General features: G+C 40.9%; 1 protein-coding gene and 1 long non-coding RNA gene across 2 annotated transcripts in view; one reads left to right on the top strand and one right to left on the bottom strand.

Moving 5' to 3' along the window:
- Window positions 1-16,017, bottom strand: part of Ccdc150 (coiled-coil domain containing 150) — a 64,377-nt gene that overhangs the window by 12,986 nt on the left and 35,374 nt on the right. Inside the window, 3 exon segments of the mRNA XM_087202677.1 lie at window positions 2,832-2,939; window positions 6,783-6,866; window positions 12,327-12,439. Of these exon segments, the coding sequence (XP_087058803.1) occupies window positions 2,832-2,939; window positions 6,783-6,866; window positions 12,327-12,439 (305 nt within the window).
- On the top strand, window positions 1,270-8,007 carry LOC110346509 (uncharacterized). Its single transcript, XR_002390603.2, has 3 exons — window positions 1,270-2,147; window positions 3,921-4,043; window positions 7,555-8,007. It is a non-coding gene; the product is annotated as an uncharacterized LOC110346509 (long non-coding RNA).

Below are 16,017 nucleotides of genomic sequence, written 5' to 3'. Positions count from 1 at the left end.
GGCCCACATTGTTTTTTTTTTTTTTTTTGGTGAAATGTCTGTTTTCAAATATTTTGCCCATTCTTCAAGATTACAAAGATTTCCTTCTGTTTTCTTCTTCAATTTTTTGTTTTTCTTTTTTGGTACCAGGGATCAAACTCGGGTCCTTGTGCTTGTGCAGCAGGCGGCGAAACCACTGAGCTAAATCCCTGGCCCTTCTTCTTCAAGTTTTATGAGACATTTGAGGTAATTTTTATGTGGTGTGAGGTTTGTAAATCTAATTACCCTAGCACCATTTGTTGAAAAAACTAGCCTTTCATAAATTAACTCTAAACAAGTAGCACATTTGTTATTTTTCAGATACAAATAGATAAAATTTTAAAAAAATCCCAGCTCCCTCATCCCCCCCAATACTGCCAATTTATGATTCATTTTAAAGATATCCTGTGTATGTACAAGTACATTTGTATATATTCTTTATCTCTACCTTTTTGCATGCAAATAGCAACGTATTATATATACTCCTCTAAACCCTGATGTTTACATATATAGGTATAGAATTCTGGTTGTTTTCACTCTTGCTATTTAACCAATAATACTCCAGAAAGTAACCTTGTTGACATTTCCCATGTACTTGATTACCACAAATGTAGCGAAAGGTCTTAATAATGGTGGCCAATCATGGCATGCATGCTACATCTTTCTTTTAAGACAAAAGATGTTAATGCAGGTGCTATTTTTTCTAAACTAAAAACTCAGTCTTCAGGTTTAAAGGCAGTGCTGGCCCTCTATGGTAAGTAAGTGGGTTTTGGGTGGCAGTGTGGTCATTGCCTGACAGTTCACCATAGCTGTCCTAGGAGCGCTACGGTGGGGTCCAAGTGTGACACGCACTGTCAAACTCCTTTCCTCAGGAAGGTGAGCCATTTCATCCTCCCATCAGCAACAAGGAATATCTTTGCTCACTTCTTCCTCAAAATTCTTATATTTAAAAAAAATTTAACCTGCAACATTTAAAATGCTTTACCTTTTTCTATATGAATCCCGTAATAGTGCAAAGGACGCTAAGTCATAGGTTCTGAAGAATCTATTGGATTTTGATCAAGAAAAGTATGCATAATTTTCCTTATTTCCTTAATACATGGGTCTGCAAGCATTATCTTTCTGGATTGTTCACAACTTTCTTCATTCTTATACAAATCTGAAATCTCCCTAAGATTTAATTTATATTTGTCACTTACCACATCCTGTTTTAAAAAATGTGGTGACTCATTACTAAGCAAGGGTCTGGAGGCGAGAATTTCTATTTTGCCCTCTAGTCTTCCCTCCATGGTTTTAATGGCATTCAGCAGAGTCTTCAGGGAGATTCTGGCGTCTCCGTCTCCGACCTCCACGCACGACCTCACAGAGGGCGGGGCAGGGGCAAAGGTCACTCGCCGCATGGAGTTTGAATCAACACTGGGCAAGGCGAGCGCTGAACTTCTTTCCTTCACATTATTGTCATACAGCCTCGAGCTCTCCAGCGCTTTCGAAGATCCAGGCCTCTCTGGAGATTTCCTTTTTCTTGGAGGCATCACCAATTAAAAACAATAAAACCAGCTAAACCTAGACTAGAAATATTTCTCAAGGAGTGCTCACTTTACTAGGAGAAATGGTAGGATACTCTGGAGGCCTCCATGAGAAACATATTTGAAAATGTGTTCCTTTGCTTTCAGAATGAAAAGATCACACCGCGAAGTATGACCTAGTGAAGAGATGGCCCTTAGCTCAAAGAACACATCAGTGAGCGTCCGCTTCCCGAGGGTAGCCTGGTCCCAAATCAGTAACCAGCTGGGTGGAGCCTCGGAGTGTTCCAGCTGGAGACACATTCTAGTGCCTTGGTTACCATGGCCACGAATGTCATAGAGGCAGAAGTTACACTCGCTCATGCGGACAGCCAAGGGACTTTTAAAGACCCAGTCTAGTTACATACACGGGGTAAATATGTAATCATTGAAATCAGTCACTTTTTTGTTAACACATTCCTGGGTTAAGTCTCCCATTAAACGTTTAAACATTTGTTTAAACATTTTTTTCTGCGTTTGTCGAAATGTTAAGTGACCTATACAAGGTTTTCAGCTTCAAGAAGCACTGTGCAGAATAAACACCTTTACTACTAATCCCTCCTTTAGGTAAGCTTGTCTATTACAGGTATACCTTGTCGGTACTGAGTTCGGAGTTTGTCTATGATTTTAAAAACATAGGTACTTGTTCCTCATATCTGCCAAGATTTTTAAGGCTCAAATTAAAAAACCACTTCCTCTATTTCTCAATGCTTTCAACATAACAACATTCTCTATGAATACTTATTAATACAATTTATTTTTTATGAAAGGCATAAGCTTCTACTCTATAATAACGTATATTATATTCCTAAATATCGTTTTAGAAGCAAGTTGAATGTCCTAATTCAGCTTCAAATATCTAATTCTGTTCTGAATATTTTAATGAGTTGCTCTATGTTTTAGGAGAATCTTGTAGATAGGTGCTTAAAAGATATTTGTTGAATGGAGTCAAGAGAGAAGATATTCACATGATGGCACATGCTTGTCATCCCAGCACTCAGAGACTGAGACGAATCACAAGTTGTAGCCCAGCCTGCACAACTTAGTGACCTAGGGAGACCCTGACTCAAAATAAAAGTTAAAAAGGGCTGGGGATGTAGCTCAGTGTGAAGGCGCAGGGTTGGATCTCCAGCGAGCGAGAGAGAGAGAATATTTTATCTTTTTAGCACTACACAGTAAGGTGGGGGGAAAGGCACCAATGAATTTCTTAAAAACTAAAACAAAAATAGCTTCTGTAGCTATTAACCACACCTGAGCATATTTGGCCTCAAGAGTCTTACTCAACTTCTGCAGATGGTCATTCTGTAAACTAGTTTCAGCAAAACAGTGCAGTTGTTCTTCTAGCTGTTTAACCTTTACCTAGAGGAAAAATACAAAAATGATAAAATACACCTCATATATGACAAAAGAAGGGTGTTGGGAGATTTGCGAAAAATTTACAGAAACATTTGAAGCTTGCAAACAAAAATTCTAAGTTTTTCTAATCATACAAAGAATTCTGTTTCAACTCACAGCTAAAAGTAGGGCACAGCAACTTGAAAGTGCTGAGATAACTCATTTGGTTTCTACTGCTATGGAAAATACAAATGGACAAGACTGATGAGTAGAAAAATATGGTTAATATAGTTCAATTTTAAATGAATTATGGTACCTGGCATTCTAAACCTTTCTAAATATTGGTAATTAGAATTGTCAGTATGCAACCTGGAGACATAGTCTGTGTTTTACTGACAGAATTAGAAAATTTGAATAAATAGAACTCTGACACATTGCATAACATTTTTAAACTAACTCATAAAGAAGACTACTCAGTTTTCTCATAAGGAAAATTATCATTTTGTGGGATAAAATCATTAATATATATTCACAAATCTACAAATCCTGTATTTTTCCATTTTTTCTTCTTCGTATCTCTAACCTTCTCATACAAAACATTGATTACTGTTACTGAGCCTGTCTTTGAACCAGGAAAACTTTCGTCCGAACTTTTTTACTTACAAGTGTTATTTCATTTTCTCCTCACAGTATCATGTTAGCTCTCTTGGGCAGTAACTACTGGACATTTCCAGGAACTGCTAAGACCCGAGTGACTATCAGGTTCCCACTCTCTCTCAGGAAGTCACTGCATTCCATCAGCAGGACCCTTCCTTCTCTCGGCAGCGTCAGCTTCTGTAGCTCCTTTTCCACAAGCTACACTAAAAACGTGCTGTGGCTCTCTAAAGAGTCCACAAGAATTAATCTCGGTTTTCATTTAAGGATAAAACTTGAAATAGTACCTCTGAAGAGAGGTATTGATCCAACAATTATTCTCATTTTAAACAAACTTCTGTGAACCCCCAGAACCCAAGGGAAAATGGACTGCTCTGCACTACCAGTGCTGGCAAGACTTTAGAGCTTCCAATGATAGACACCCTGCTGCGGCGTGTGTGCCATCGGGTCGCCACCACTGGACTGGACTTGCAGGTTTGCCTCTCCTCAAGGAACACAAAGTCCTTACTCCTCAATCTTCTCACATAACTCACCCTGAAACGCATCAGAGGGCATGTTCTCAGGCAGAAAGCACTTTAATTTTTCTATTGAATTTCTCACTTGGCAGAAATTCTAATTCAGAACGTTCAAAATGAGAAAGAACAGAGAAGGGCAGGTCAGGAGCAAATAAACCCTGCTGCCTCTCAGAGGTCTGGTGTCCCATGATCATTAAAATCCAAGCAGTTTCCATAATCAGCTTCTCAGCAGGTCTCAGGAATAGCAGTAATTTAGGTCAAGGTCCCCCCATGCGTCAAATGGTCTAACTATACAGACAGGTCTATCTATAACTCAAAATATCAACACTGTAGAAACTATGAGACAATAGAGAAATGAAAAGAAACCCTTTTTCAATCCAGTTTGTGAAGTAATACAATTGTATTTTCCAATTTTTTAAATACATATTATAAATTTGAAGTAAAGTAGGACATGCCTGTAATAGTAGCTCATTTATAGTTTGAAATGAGCTTGAGTTAACACAACCTGAATGGCCAAAGTTTATACAAAAATATATTCAGGGAATTGTGTCAATGTAGCATAGACTTTTCCCCCCAAGAATCTGCCTAATATTCATATAACAGGATACCATGTAGCAATGTAAACCAAAGAACCAGAACAAACAACAACATGAATGAAACTCACAATTCTAATGATGAGTAAAAGAGGCAAAAACCAGAAAAAGAGTGTGCACTGTGTGGTTATATAAAATAAAACTAGAGATAAGGCAATGTGGGGTGCTGGAAGTCAGGATGGAAACTACTCTTTGTGGGGAATGGTCATGAGAAGAGGTCTGGGGTGTGGAAATATTGTTTCTCAATCTGAGTGCTGATCATGTAGCCTTGTAGTGCTTATCTCTTTGCCTTGTAAAAAATGCATCAGGCTGTGTTTGGTGTACTTTTTGGTATATATGTTATGGTCCAATTAAAAAAACATATTAAACAAAAACCAAAAACTTGTAGCCAATCTCTAAATTAAGGTCACAAATGCAGTTGCTTACAGGCTCATGTGTTTGAATCCAGGCAATGGAGGCAAAGGAGACAATGGTAGAGTAGTGTGAGGCTAAGGAACTCACACTCATACATGTTTAAAAACAATAAAAATGTTGGGGATCTTTTAGACATATTTGGTAATGTCCCTTCTACCCAACATTCAACTTAAAAAAATTAGCAGACAGTCTATGCTAACCAAATCTCTGCTGTCCACTCTCCAGTTAAACACTATGGGGCAGTTGGTGTTTATCATTCCCATTGTTAAAAAATAATTTTACTACCTATGTAACCCTAAACAGAATACAGATTGAGATTTACCCACATGAAACTGTAATGCACATGTTAGCACGTGTAACTGTAACGCACCTATTTAATATACTCTCACACACACTGCTGTTAAAATTGCATCACTACTGTTAGGAGGAAACTGACAAAATCTAGTAAAACTCAAAATGTGTACCTCATACAACTTAGCAATTTTACTCCTAAGATTATACCTAGCTTAGAGAATCTTTTGGGTATAAGTACAGGAGACATGAACAAGAATTTATCATATGAGCATTATTTGTAATAATTTGCAAGAAACTGGAAACTAAGTACCTGACAACAGACTAGACAAATATTTTGTGACATATTTATGTGATGGAGCACCATACAGCACTGACCATAAACCCAAACAAGCTTGAATATGAGGGAGTCTCTCACAGTCTAACACCTAAAATCCAGGATTTTTATCACTCATTAACCAGTCCATTCTGAAAATGTAACCTTTCACAGAATACGATTCCTCTGTAGTATGCGAAGTCCATTCTAACCCATGAGAGTGCACACACTGCAGACCAGCGTTTGAGCGTGTGAGGTCACAGCCCTTCCCTCAGAACCTCTTGCATGATTTGTGCTACGCACGCACGTTCCCTGGGCCTGGTGCAGTCAGTGCTCTGGGGATGCGCCAGCCCTACCTGACATAAAAGCACCAGTGTGGCCAAAACCTACAAAGTATAGATAACTCCACTTACGTGCATCATTACCTCTGGTGAATATTAATTGAAAGCATGTACACAGTGGACAAAGAGTGGTCTTTTTATCAGACTGGTAACATATTCTTGTTCCAGCTGCCTTTCAGATCGCCTGCCTCTTCTGACTGTCATCTGCCAACCCAAAGGTGAACCCTGAGCGGATGAGGGTGCGGTTAATGCTGCTAGGTGGGCAAACCTCTGGCCAGACTATGGTCACCATCCCCAGCTGGGGTTCACTCTGTCCCGTTTAGTCCTGTGGTCCCAACTATGGTTCCTCGGGAGTCACCAGGGGGCTTTGACCAGTACTGATGGGCAGGACTTATGCCCTAATGTTCTTGGAATTCCAGTCATAGGGATTTTCCCTATTTTCAGTTATTCTTTCTAGGAATGTGTTGTAAAAATTCATCAAAAAAGACAGCACAGGCTCTCTACATTCTCTGAGTGGCCATCATGATGTAACTATAACAAGGCTTCCAGTCATCCCAGCATGGCTGTGGCTTCAGCGCTGCACTACGGGTGTGGAACAGAAGTGTTAATTAAGGGGCAGGCTCAGGGCGGTTCAGAGACTAAAGAATCAGAGAATGATAACTAGGTCTCAAAATCAACAATATTTAGTTTGACAATTAATATTTAGAATTCAGTTAATAAAAATCTGAAAGTAAATCTCATACCTGGAGTTTTCCCTTTTCATAAGCCAGTTTGCTTTTGCTCTCAGTAATTTTTCCCAAGACTTTCTCCACCTTCTGCTGGGCAAGCTGCTAAAGCAAACACAGGTATCAGTACCTCTTGGGACAGAAAGGGATAGCCATTTTCCTTTTAAAACAAGTACTAGTAGGCAAACTCTTTCTGTAGTCCTACTTTGTGATCTTACTACTAAAATTCATACTTATTTGGTACTCCATCTCATAGACTTTGTCTAGATAACTGGTCACGGTGCTAAGAGGAGACAGGTATGAATCTTGCTGATGAAAATGTGAAGTCTTCAGTGTCTGTCATTCCTTGTACATTAATTCTTTCCTTTTGGGGGGGTACTGGGGATCAAACTCAGGACCTTGTGCTTGCCAGGCAGGCGCAGTGCCACTGAGCTACATCCCAGCCACATTAATTCTTTTCGTTTATCAGTTATTCCTTGGCAGCTGTGATCCAGCTGGATATCGTGGGCTGTATCAGGGGCCCCAGCTAGTTTGAGGAGCATCATACAGTTCTTTAGAAACAAAGGAGTTGAAAATGCCTGCAACTCAGCTGCCACAGTAAAAACAGTATTAAAAAGTCTCTGAAAGAACAAAAGAAATGTTTATTAGAGACAAGTTCATGGTTTGATAAAGCAGTCAACAGTGTTACCTGGGACATTACTGAAGGTCCTCTATTTTGCAAAATTACATGTTTTCATTATTCAAATACCTTTAACAATGACAGTTCTTTTTCATATGTTGTTTTCCTCAGATTTCTTTCCGAAAAAAAAGTGTGTGGTTTTCCGGTAATTAAATTTTGGGTCTTATTGGTACTTTTACTACATGAGGGCCACTAGCAGTGATCGAATATGGAAACCACTCCCCTCACCGACAATGTCAGCATCGTGTCTTATACGGTATTTGCCAGCTGTGCCAATGAGCTTCATAAACCACGCGTGGGGATACTGGACTCAGAGCAAATGCGACCAAGAACATGAGGTCTGTCACACACAGGCTGGACAGCGGCCCCGTGGATTGTCCACAGGAAACCCCGAGTTCAAAATCTCATCTATGTTGGTAAATAATCTGCATGGACACAGTTGTCTCCCTCTGGCTTATTCTGGTTAATCTGTGAATAACAGGACCGGGCGCTTTTAAGGAATTTCAACCCAAAGTAGCGGCCTTTTGCTTGGTGTCTAACTTTGAGCAGCTTGGTGAAAATGAAACCACACCTGCAGGCATAGTAATATACATAGGAGACCTTATTCTCTACCTCCAACATAGGTGCAGCTCTTCTCATCACTGCTTTGCAGTGCACTTTATTTCAAGTGTGAATCCAAAAGCAAAAATCCATTCCAAATTTATTACACAAATCAGTTTTTTTAAAAAGGTCATTATGTGTTATTCCCACTAAGGTAAAGGAAAGTGTTCTTCTAAAAGCACTTAGACCAGTAAAATATTGGTTTTGAAATGACCCAAAGGAGATGCAGACTGTTATAAATAGGAGGCTAGTGATTATATTATCATAAATTACTTAATAATATTCGGACTGTGAAAGATATTCAGCCCCTTCCCCATAGTGTCGTTTTAGAAATACAATGCAAAATCACCCCATGACTGCAACGCTATAGTTTGAGGCATACAGTTTTGTTTTATTAGTACGCAGTAGTTTCACCAGGTAATGGGTTTCATTAAGGCGGACCGGTGGAAGCATACACCACATTCTGATTACTTCCAGTGCCCTGCTACTACTTTTCTATCATCTCTCCTTTTTTCCCCCTCTTCCTTCTCCCACACATGTGAGAGAAAATACGCAATATGACTTTCTCAGTCTGGCTTATTTCGCTTAACGTGAGGGTATCCTGTTTATATTTTTGCCAAGTCTTCAGGAGCAAAAAATCAAGAGGACGGCCAAAAATGATAGAAAACAAAGCTACAACACCACCAAAAGCTTAATTATTTAAAATTTAGTTCCAAGTTCTATAAACTAAGGTGTCTCTATGTGCTATAAAGTATAGGTATAGAATGTTAAAAAACTAGATTTAACCTAATTATGCTAGTAATAACAAATATTAAACATTCAAAGATAACTTTGCTTATCTGCTTATCTTAAAATGTGGAAAGGTTTTTTGGAGTAACTTAGTCTGGATCTCTTATAAAAGGTGTCCAGGAATTTTTTTAAATAATAGCATTTTTTTCCTCCATAAAATTCCTTCTTTAAGCAAAGGCATAAAGAAATTCCATTAATCTGTTAAAAACACATTTTAAGCAATAATTTCCGCTTGTTGCCAACAAAGAGAATGTTAATGCGGTAAGTGAAAACAGCGAGCAAAATCAAAATGTGGTAATGTCTGACACAGGGTCACCAAACACTGTGTGAAGCCGAGAGGCTGTTACCAGTTGCTAAGGGGAAGTAGGTGTTAAGGCACTCATTTAAATTACTGTTTACAGATTTAGACCCTGTGCTGCAGTCATTAGACCAGATATTAGAAGCCACGTGAATGAAAATCTCAGGTTCCGATCTGTGGAAAAAAGGACAGAGAGGAACCTTTGGTGAAATAACCTTGGCAAATGATGATGAAGGTTATTAATACAGAGAACTGCAACTTGGGAGGCACCTGAGAAACAACAAAGAAAAGTGCCAGTGTTTAGTATATTTTTTAAACTCAGAAACACAATATCCTCCTCAGAGAAACAGAAAGCAATCACAGGAAGCATTGCCTACGACAGGAAAGGTCAGCTGGCAAGGGCAGGCAGGGCAGTGCTTACTGGGCACACTGGAAGCTTTAGGGATGGGGGCACTAGTGAAGAAGTGAGGTCACAGGGGGCGTGGCCTCGGAAGGGACACTGGGGCCCTGTCCTTTCCTGTGGCTCTTTGCTCTCCACTCGCCCTGAGGGGAGCAGCTCTCCTGCCATGCCACCATGACATCCCGCCTTCCACAGGCTGCAGCGTGGGGGCTTCCAACTAACAAAGCCCTGGAAACCTCCAAACCTAGAACCAAAGATCTTCCCTGCTTTAGTCAATTATCTCAGGTATCTAAGCACAGAGACCGAAAGCTAATACAAACAGCCACATAATGCTTTCAAAATAATGTTTTCTTTTTTCTATTTTTGTGTTATTAGGGATTGAGCCCAGAACCTTATGCATGATAGGGAAGCGCCATGCCACTGAGGCATGTCTCAGCTCTAAAATAATTTTTGAGCTTAATGGCACAAGCTGTCAGAATATATAAAACCAGTAAGATACTGGTTCACCATCTTGGTGAAGTTATTTTATAAGGAAAAGGCGAGTAGGGATTTTATCCAATTTTTGACATGGGGCATAAAGCAGATTCAACCACCCTTACACTTGCACGGGTATTAACTGACTGAACATCATCCTTTAAGAACACATTTAATCATTGTTTAATTTCAAGTCATTCAATTCCCAGTTGCACAGGAAACTATATTTGTTTGGTGCTACTACTTAAATGTATGTTTAAAATCTGAACAAGAACTGAGAAAGACAATCACTCAGCTTAAACTCAGAAATAGTAATCTTCCTACACTTGGATCTTTTCTCCCCGTGGCTCCCTGTCACTAATGGCTGAAGTAGCAAAAGATACAATTAGGAAATGTAAGCCAAAAAGAATAATGCTCATTCATGCATGCTGCCTGTTAGGCCCTGTGAGGGGCACTTGGCACGGAAGAGGAAGCCCTGGTGAGACACAGGCGACGCTCTGGGTGGTGTCCAGTCACGTTTCTTGGCGGTCACTGCAGGCGTCGCGCTGGGCCGGGGAGTAAGGATGGGTGGCCCCTGTGCTCGCGTTAGGAGTGGGTGAAGGCAAAGGCAGCGTCAGGTCCATCTGGGATCCGCGTGGTCACTCCGCTGACGTGGGTGTGCACCGTGTGCTGCGCGAACCCCACGGTGCGGGGAGGGGGGCGGCTCGCAGCACCGAAGGCCTCGCAGGTTACGAACCCACCGAGGTCTCAGGCAGAGGAGCCAGGTGTTGAGCAGACTTGTCTCAACTCAAGTCTGCGATGTTATTCATGTAGCCCCTCTCACATGTGTATTCTAGAGGGGACACCTTAAGAATTTCAAGTGTTGGCCAGGGATTTAGCTCAGTGGTACCTTGCCTGCCTTGCAATTGCAACATTCTGAGTTTGTTCCCCGGTATGGGGCGAGTGGGAGGGTGTTCCCAAGTGTTAACTCTGAAAGAACAAATACACCACAGCATTGAATGGCAACAGATTTAGTGCAGTTAGTAAATTCAAAAATGAGTCCTGGGCCCTAAGCCTCATTCTTCAGACTCACAGACCCAATTGAAATCCTCCCAGGTTGGCTTGGTAGAGAAGCTCCTAGGAGGAAACAGAGCTGCAAGCCAGAACTGAGGTGTGAGCTGTCTGGAGATTTTCATCAAGAGGCAGGGTGAGAGTGCAAGAGTCACCACTGACCAAGCTGCCCGTGAGATCTGTCAGCATCACCGATGGGGTAAGCCCAAGGGCCTGCTCACGGCAGTGGATCTGGAGAAAATCAAGCAGACGGAGATGTGGTCTTCCAGAGACACCCAAACCAGATGGTTAGGTCAGCCGAGCTGAGGCCTGGCCATCAGGCAAAGGATACGGCTGTCTTTAATCCTGGGCTAAGGGAGGGATGGTCTGAGGTTATACGGGGAATCACTGCTAAGGCAGCTTGTTGTTCCAACGGGCACTTCCAGCCCTGCCCACAGTCCAGATGCTAAGGATTCAACACACAGAAGTACCTGCTACATGCTTGGCATGTATGAACCTATTTACTTCTCAAACAATTGACAGTAATAGTATTAATATCCTCAAGAGACTGAAGCTCTGAGAGGTTAAAGATCATATCTGTGGTCACAGTCAAAATTGAAACCTAGATAGTCTGGCTTGAAAGCCATGAAGATAAAAGATTTAGGCTAATTTGTGTAATTCTTCATCGTTGAAGTAGGGAGCAATTTAGGGCAGAGTTTGACAGAATTTCACTGAGATTAAGACTCACTCAGATCCTCTGTGGAATTTTCAAAAATTATTTGCTTGTCATACTAGCAATAACTAATTTTTTTTCAAGTAATAAAACACAGGAAAATTATTAGCTTAATAGAAAGATCATTTCTTTAAATCCCTTTCTTTTGGAGCTATTTTAAGAATTTTAACTTTATTTATAATTCAGTGATCTTGTCAGATAGGTTTTAGAAATCAGACATTTACTAATTGCCTATTAGAAGGAACTGACAAGAGAAAACATCTAAGTTTCCACTTCATAGTTTATGGAAGAAGAAATACTTTAAAACATCAGATACTTTTTTGCTTTTCAGTATCAAAAATTATCTGTGTAGGCAGCCATTCAATAGCTGTTTTAAATTCTTGGTTTCCTAAATCTTCTCTTGCTTGAGTACTGAAGGGAACTGTGCCATATTTATTCTGAGATATGATAACACATGCAAAGGACTTATGATTACACAAAGAAAACCTCTTCTGACTTCTGCTTTTTAAAAAACTCATTAGTTATTATTTCCTCCTTTAGACTGGCCTTTTTATACCCACCCCATGGTAATCAGAAGTGACTTGCTGAAGCCCAAGGGAAGCCATTTTATCTGTGAGGTGCTTGTTTTCTTCCACGAGAGTTTGCAGGTTTTCATTTAAGGCATTTACATCTACTTTTGAAAAATAAAAGATGAAAAACTGCATCAAATCCAGAACTATATCATCTCATTCTTAGAATGACAGTTGTAACTGTAACTTGGAATGTGGCTCAAGCTCATGTCCCCGGCCTCTGGTGCAGGGATCTGATGGGATGAGTCTGATAACTCTACAGTGCTCTAATTATTTTTCTTTTCTTTTGGGTTTTCTAGTTGTCTTCAGCAGGAGGATTACTGCAAAACATACAGTTCACCTTTAATAAACGTGGAGGTTGTTTGGGTACTTGGTATTTGATTAAATAGTAATTAAAGCTTATGAATACAGATGCAAAAATCCTCCACAAAATATTGACACAATGAATGCAGAAATACACAAAAAGGGTACAAGGACTAAGTTTATTGGGATCAAGCTTGAGTATTCACTGTCAATCAGTATAACCCACCGCATCCTTCAGCCGACTTTAAGTTATCTCTAGGTTACTTATAATACATAGCATGAGGCAGGCATATTGTGCTTTGATTGGGAATGTCCCCAAGGCCGGGTGCTGGGGCTTGGTTGCTAGCTGATGGCCCTTTGGGAGATCAGTGTATCATGACGCATCCATGAGTTCACAGCCCAATGGGTTATTAGGAGGTGGGGCCCAGGCCCTGCCCTTGGGGATTGAATCTTGTTCCAACCTCCCTTCTCTCTGTCACTCTCTGCTTCCTCTTTGCTCCACCACATGCTCCCCACCATGATGTACTGCTCACATGGGCCCAGAAGCAATGGAGCCATGTGACTGTGGACCTCTATATGAAAAGCTATAGAACTCTGAAAAAGTAAATGGAAGAGGGCACCAAAAAATGGAAAGAAATCTGTGTCCCTGTATGTAGATCAGGCAGAATAAACATAATCACAATGGCCACACTTCCCAAAACTGATATACAGATTTAATGCAATCTCAATCATAATACCAACAGCATTCCTCATGGAACTAGAGAAACAATCCTGAAAGTCATACGAAGTCAGAAGAGACAGAGTAGAAAAAGCAATTGTGGGCAATAAGAGCAAATCAGGAAGCATCAAAATCTCAGATTTGAAGTTATATTACAAAGCTACAGTGATAAAAACAGAATGGTACTGGCACAAAAACAGGCAAGTGGATCAATGGAATAGAAGAGAGGATGCAGAAATAACTCCAGGTACATTCAGCCATCTAATGTTTGACAGAGGGGCCAAAAACATACATTAGAGAAAGGACAGCCTCTTTCACAAATAATGCTGGGAAAGGTGGCCATACACACGCCAAAGAATGACTCTAGATCCATATCTCTCACCGTGTTCTAAAATAAAATTAAAATGAATCAAAGACCTAAATATTAAGCAGAAATAATCTGCTGGAAGACATAAATACATACACCTGTTGAAGACACAAGCATAGGTAAGGACTTTCTAAACAGAAGCTCAATTGTTGACAATAGAGTGAAGAAACCACCTAAGAATGAGAAAAAAATTTGCTAACTATCCCCTGGGCAGAGGATTAATACCTGAAACATATAAAGAACTCAAAAAAGTTAGACCCCTCAATAAAAGACCCAATCAAAAAATGGGTACTGAAATGAATAGATACCTCTCAGAAGTACAAATGGCCAATAAATACATGACAAAGTGTTCAATATCTCTAGCCGTTAGACAAATACAAATTAAAACAACACTGAGAGTCTATCTTAGTCCAGAAAGAATGGCCACCATCAAGAAACCAATAACATGTTGGCAAGGCTACAGGGAAAAAGGAACCCTTATAAATGGTTGGTGGGAGCACTGGGGATTTAGCTCAGTGGTGCCACCGCCTGCCAAGCAAGCCCAAGGTCCCAAGTTCGATCCCCATCACACACACACACACACACACACAAATTGTTGGTGGGAGTATAAATTAGTGCAACCACTATGAAAATCAGTATGAAGATTCCTCAAAAAACTAAAAATAGAAATTCTACTTCACCCAGCTATTTCTATTTTGGGAATCTTCCCAAAAGAGTCAAAGACATCACATTACAGTGATCCACGAATACCCATTTTTTTTTTTTTTTCCGGTACTGGGGATTGAACTCCAGACCTTGAGCTTGTGAGGCAGGCACCGGAACCACTGAGCTAAACCCCCAGCCCCAACGAATACCTATTTTTACAGCAGCACAACTCACAATAGCCAAATCTTGGAAGCAGCCTATATGTTGATCAATAATGTTGAATGGATAAAGAAAATGCAGTATTTACACACACAGAGTACTACTCTGCCATAAAGAAGGATAAATTTGAAGCATCTGTAGGAAAATGGATGCATTTTGAGACCATAATGTTAATGAAATGAATCAGACATGCAAATTTAAATATCACAAAGCTTTTCTTATATAAGAAACCCAACATATAAGTAATTTAAAGAGCAAAATAAAAGGCAGATGATAGGAAACAGGGAGATAGAGCTTTTGCAAATGGGAATGAAACCACGAGATGGAGGGAGGGAGGAGGATGGGAGGGAAAAATAGAAGCATAATTAAGATGTGCGGAAAAACTCAAAAATACGCTAAACTGGAAGAGGCCAGACATAAAAGGCCACATTTTATGTGACTGTATTTACACGAAATACCCAAATAGGTAAATTCACAAAGACAATGCAGTTGGGTGGTGGTGAGGGGCCAGGAGAAGGAAGGAATGGAGAGTGACTGTTTAGTGGGTACGGTCTTCTCTTAGAATGATAAAAATGCTATGAACTACTCGGTGGCAGCTGAACACGATGAACGCTGCCTTAGGCACTTTCTCGTCACTGGGCCAAAATACCCTATTATGGCTTGTGTTTCCTCCTAAGGCCTCATGCGGATGAGGGGGGCTTCCTTTTTCAGAGCTGGCTGAATCTGGAATGTGTGATGCTGGGATCAAGGGTGTGTGGCTACTAAACCACTACAGTGAGTGAGTGACCGGTTTGGCACCACCCAATCCCTGGTAGATCGATGGGATAAAAGAGGCAGAACCACGCTGTTAAGGGCCCTTGTTGCTCTTGTGCTCTTCCATCCCCGTGAACTATTGCCCCCGTGCCACCCTGCCTTGGAGCCAGCCGATTATGGGCTGGCCCCTCTATAAACTGTGAGCCAAATAGCCTTTCCTCCTCTCACCTTCGGTGTTGGGTATTTTCTCAGCAACGAGAGAAAAGTGTAATACATACCCCGAATCCCCAACTCAGAGGAGGATAAGTTTATTTTCCTCAAGATGCAGTCCCTGGCCACGGGGAAGGGCCTGGATGGCGGGCAGCTGCTCCTCTTTATCAGCCAGGAAGCCGAGAGAAGGGCGGGGCCGGGGAGGAGCCACTCTTCCAAGCCACACCCACGCCACCCTCCTCCAACCAGGCCCCGCCTCCGACCAGCACGGGGCGCCGAACTCCTCCATGGATGAATCCCTGATGAACAGAGCACCCCCCCATCCAGTTCCCTTCCACACACACGAGGATTACATCTCGCTGAATTAGTCACTTCGAATGGTTAATTTTATACTACGTGCCTTATCTCAATTAAAAATAGGTCAATGAAATACTTCAGATCCACCAGGATGAATATTTTTAAAATGT

The sequence above is a fragment of the Heterocephalus glaber genome, unplaced genomic scaffold, assembly GCF_053883595.1.
Source record: "Heterocephalus glaber isolate CG9 unplaced genomic scaffold, H.glaber_assembly_v1.0 deba00001779, whole genome shotgun sequence".
NCBI lineage: Eukaryota > Metazoa > Chordata > Mammalia > Rodentia > Bathyergidae > Heterocephalus > Heterocephalus glaber.
The sequence above is the reverse complement of the archived record's forward strand: the minus strand, read 5'-3'. Positions and strand labels throughout refer to the sequence as shown.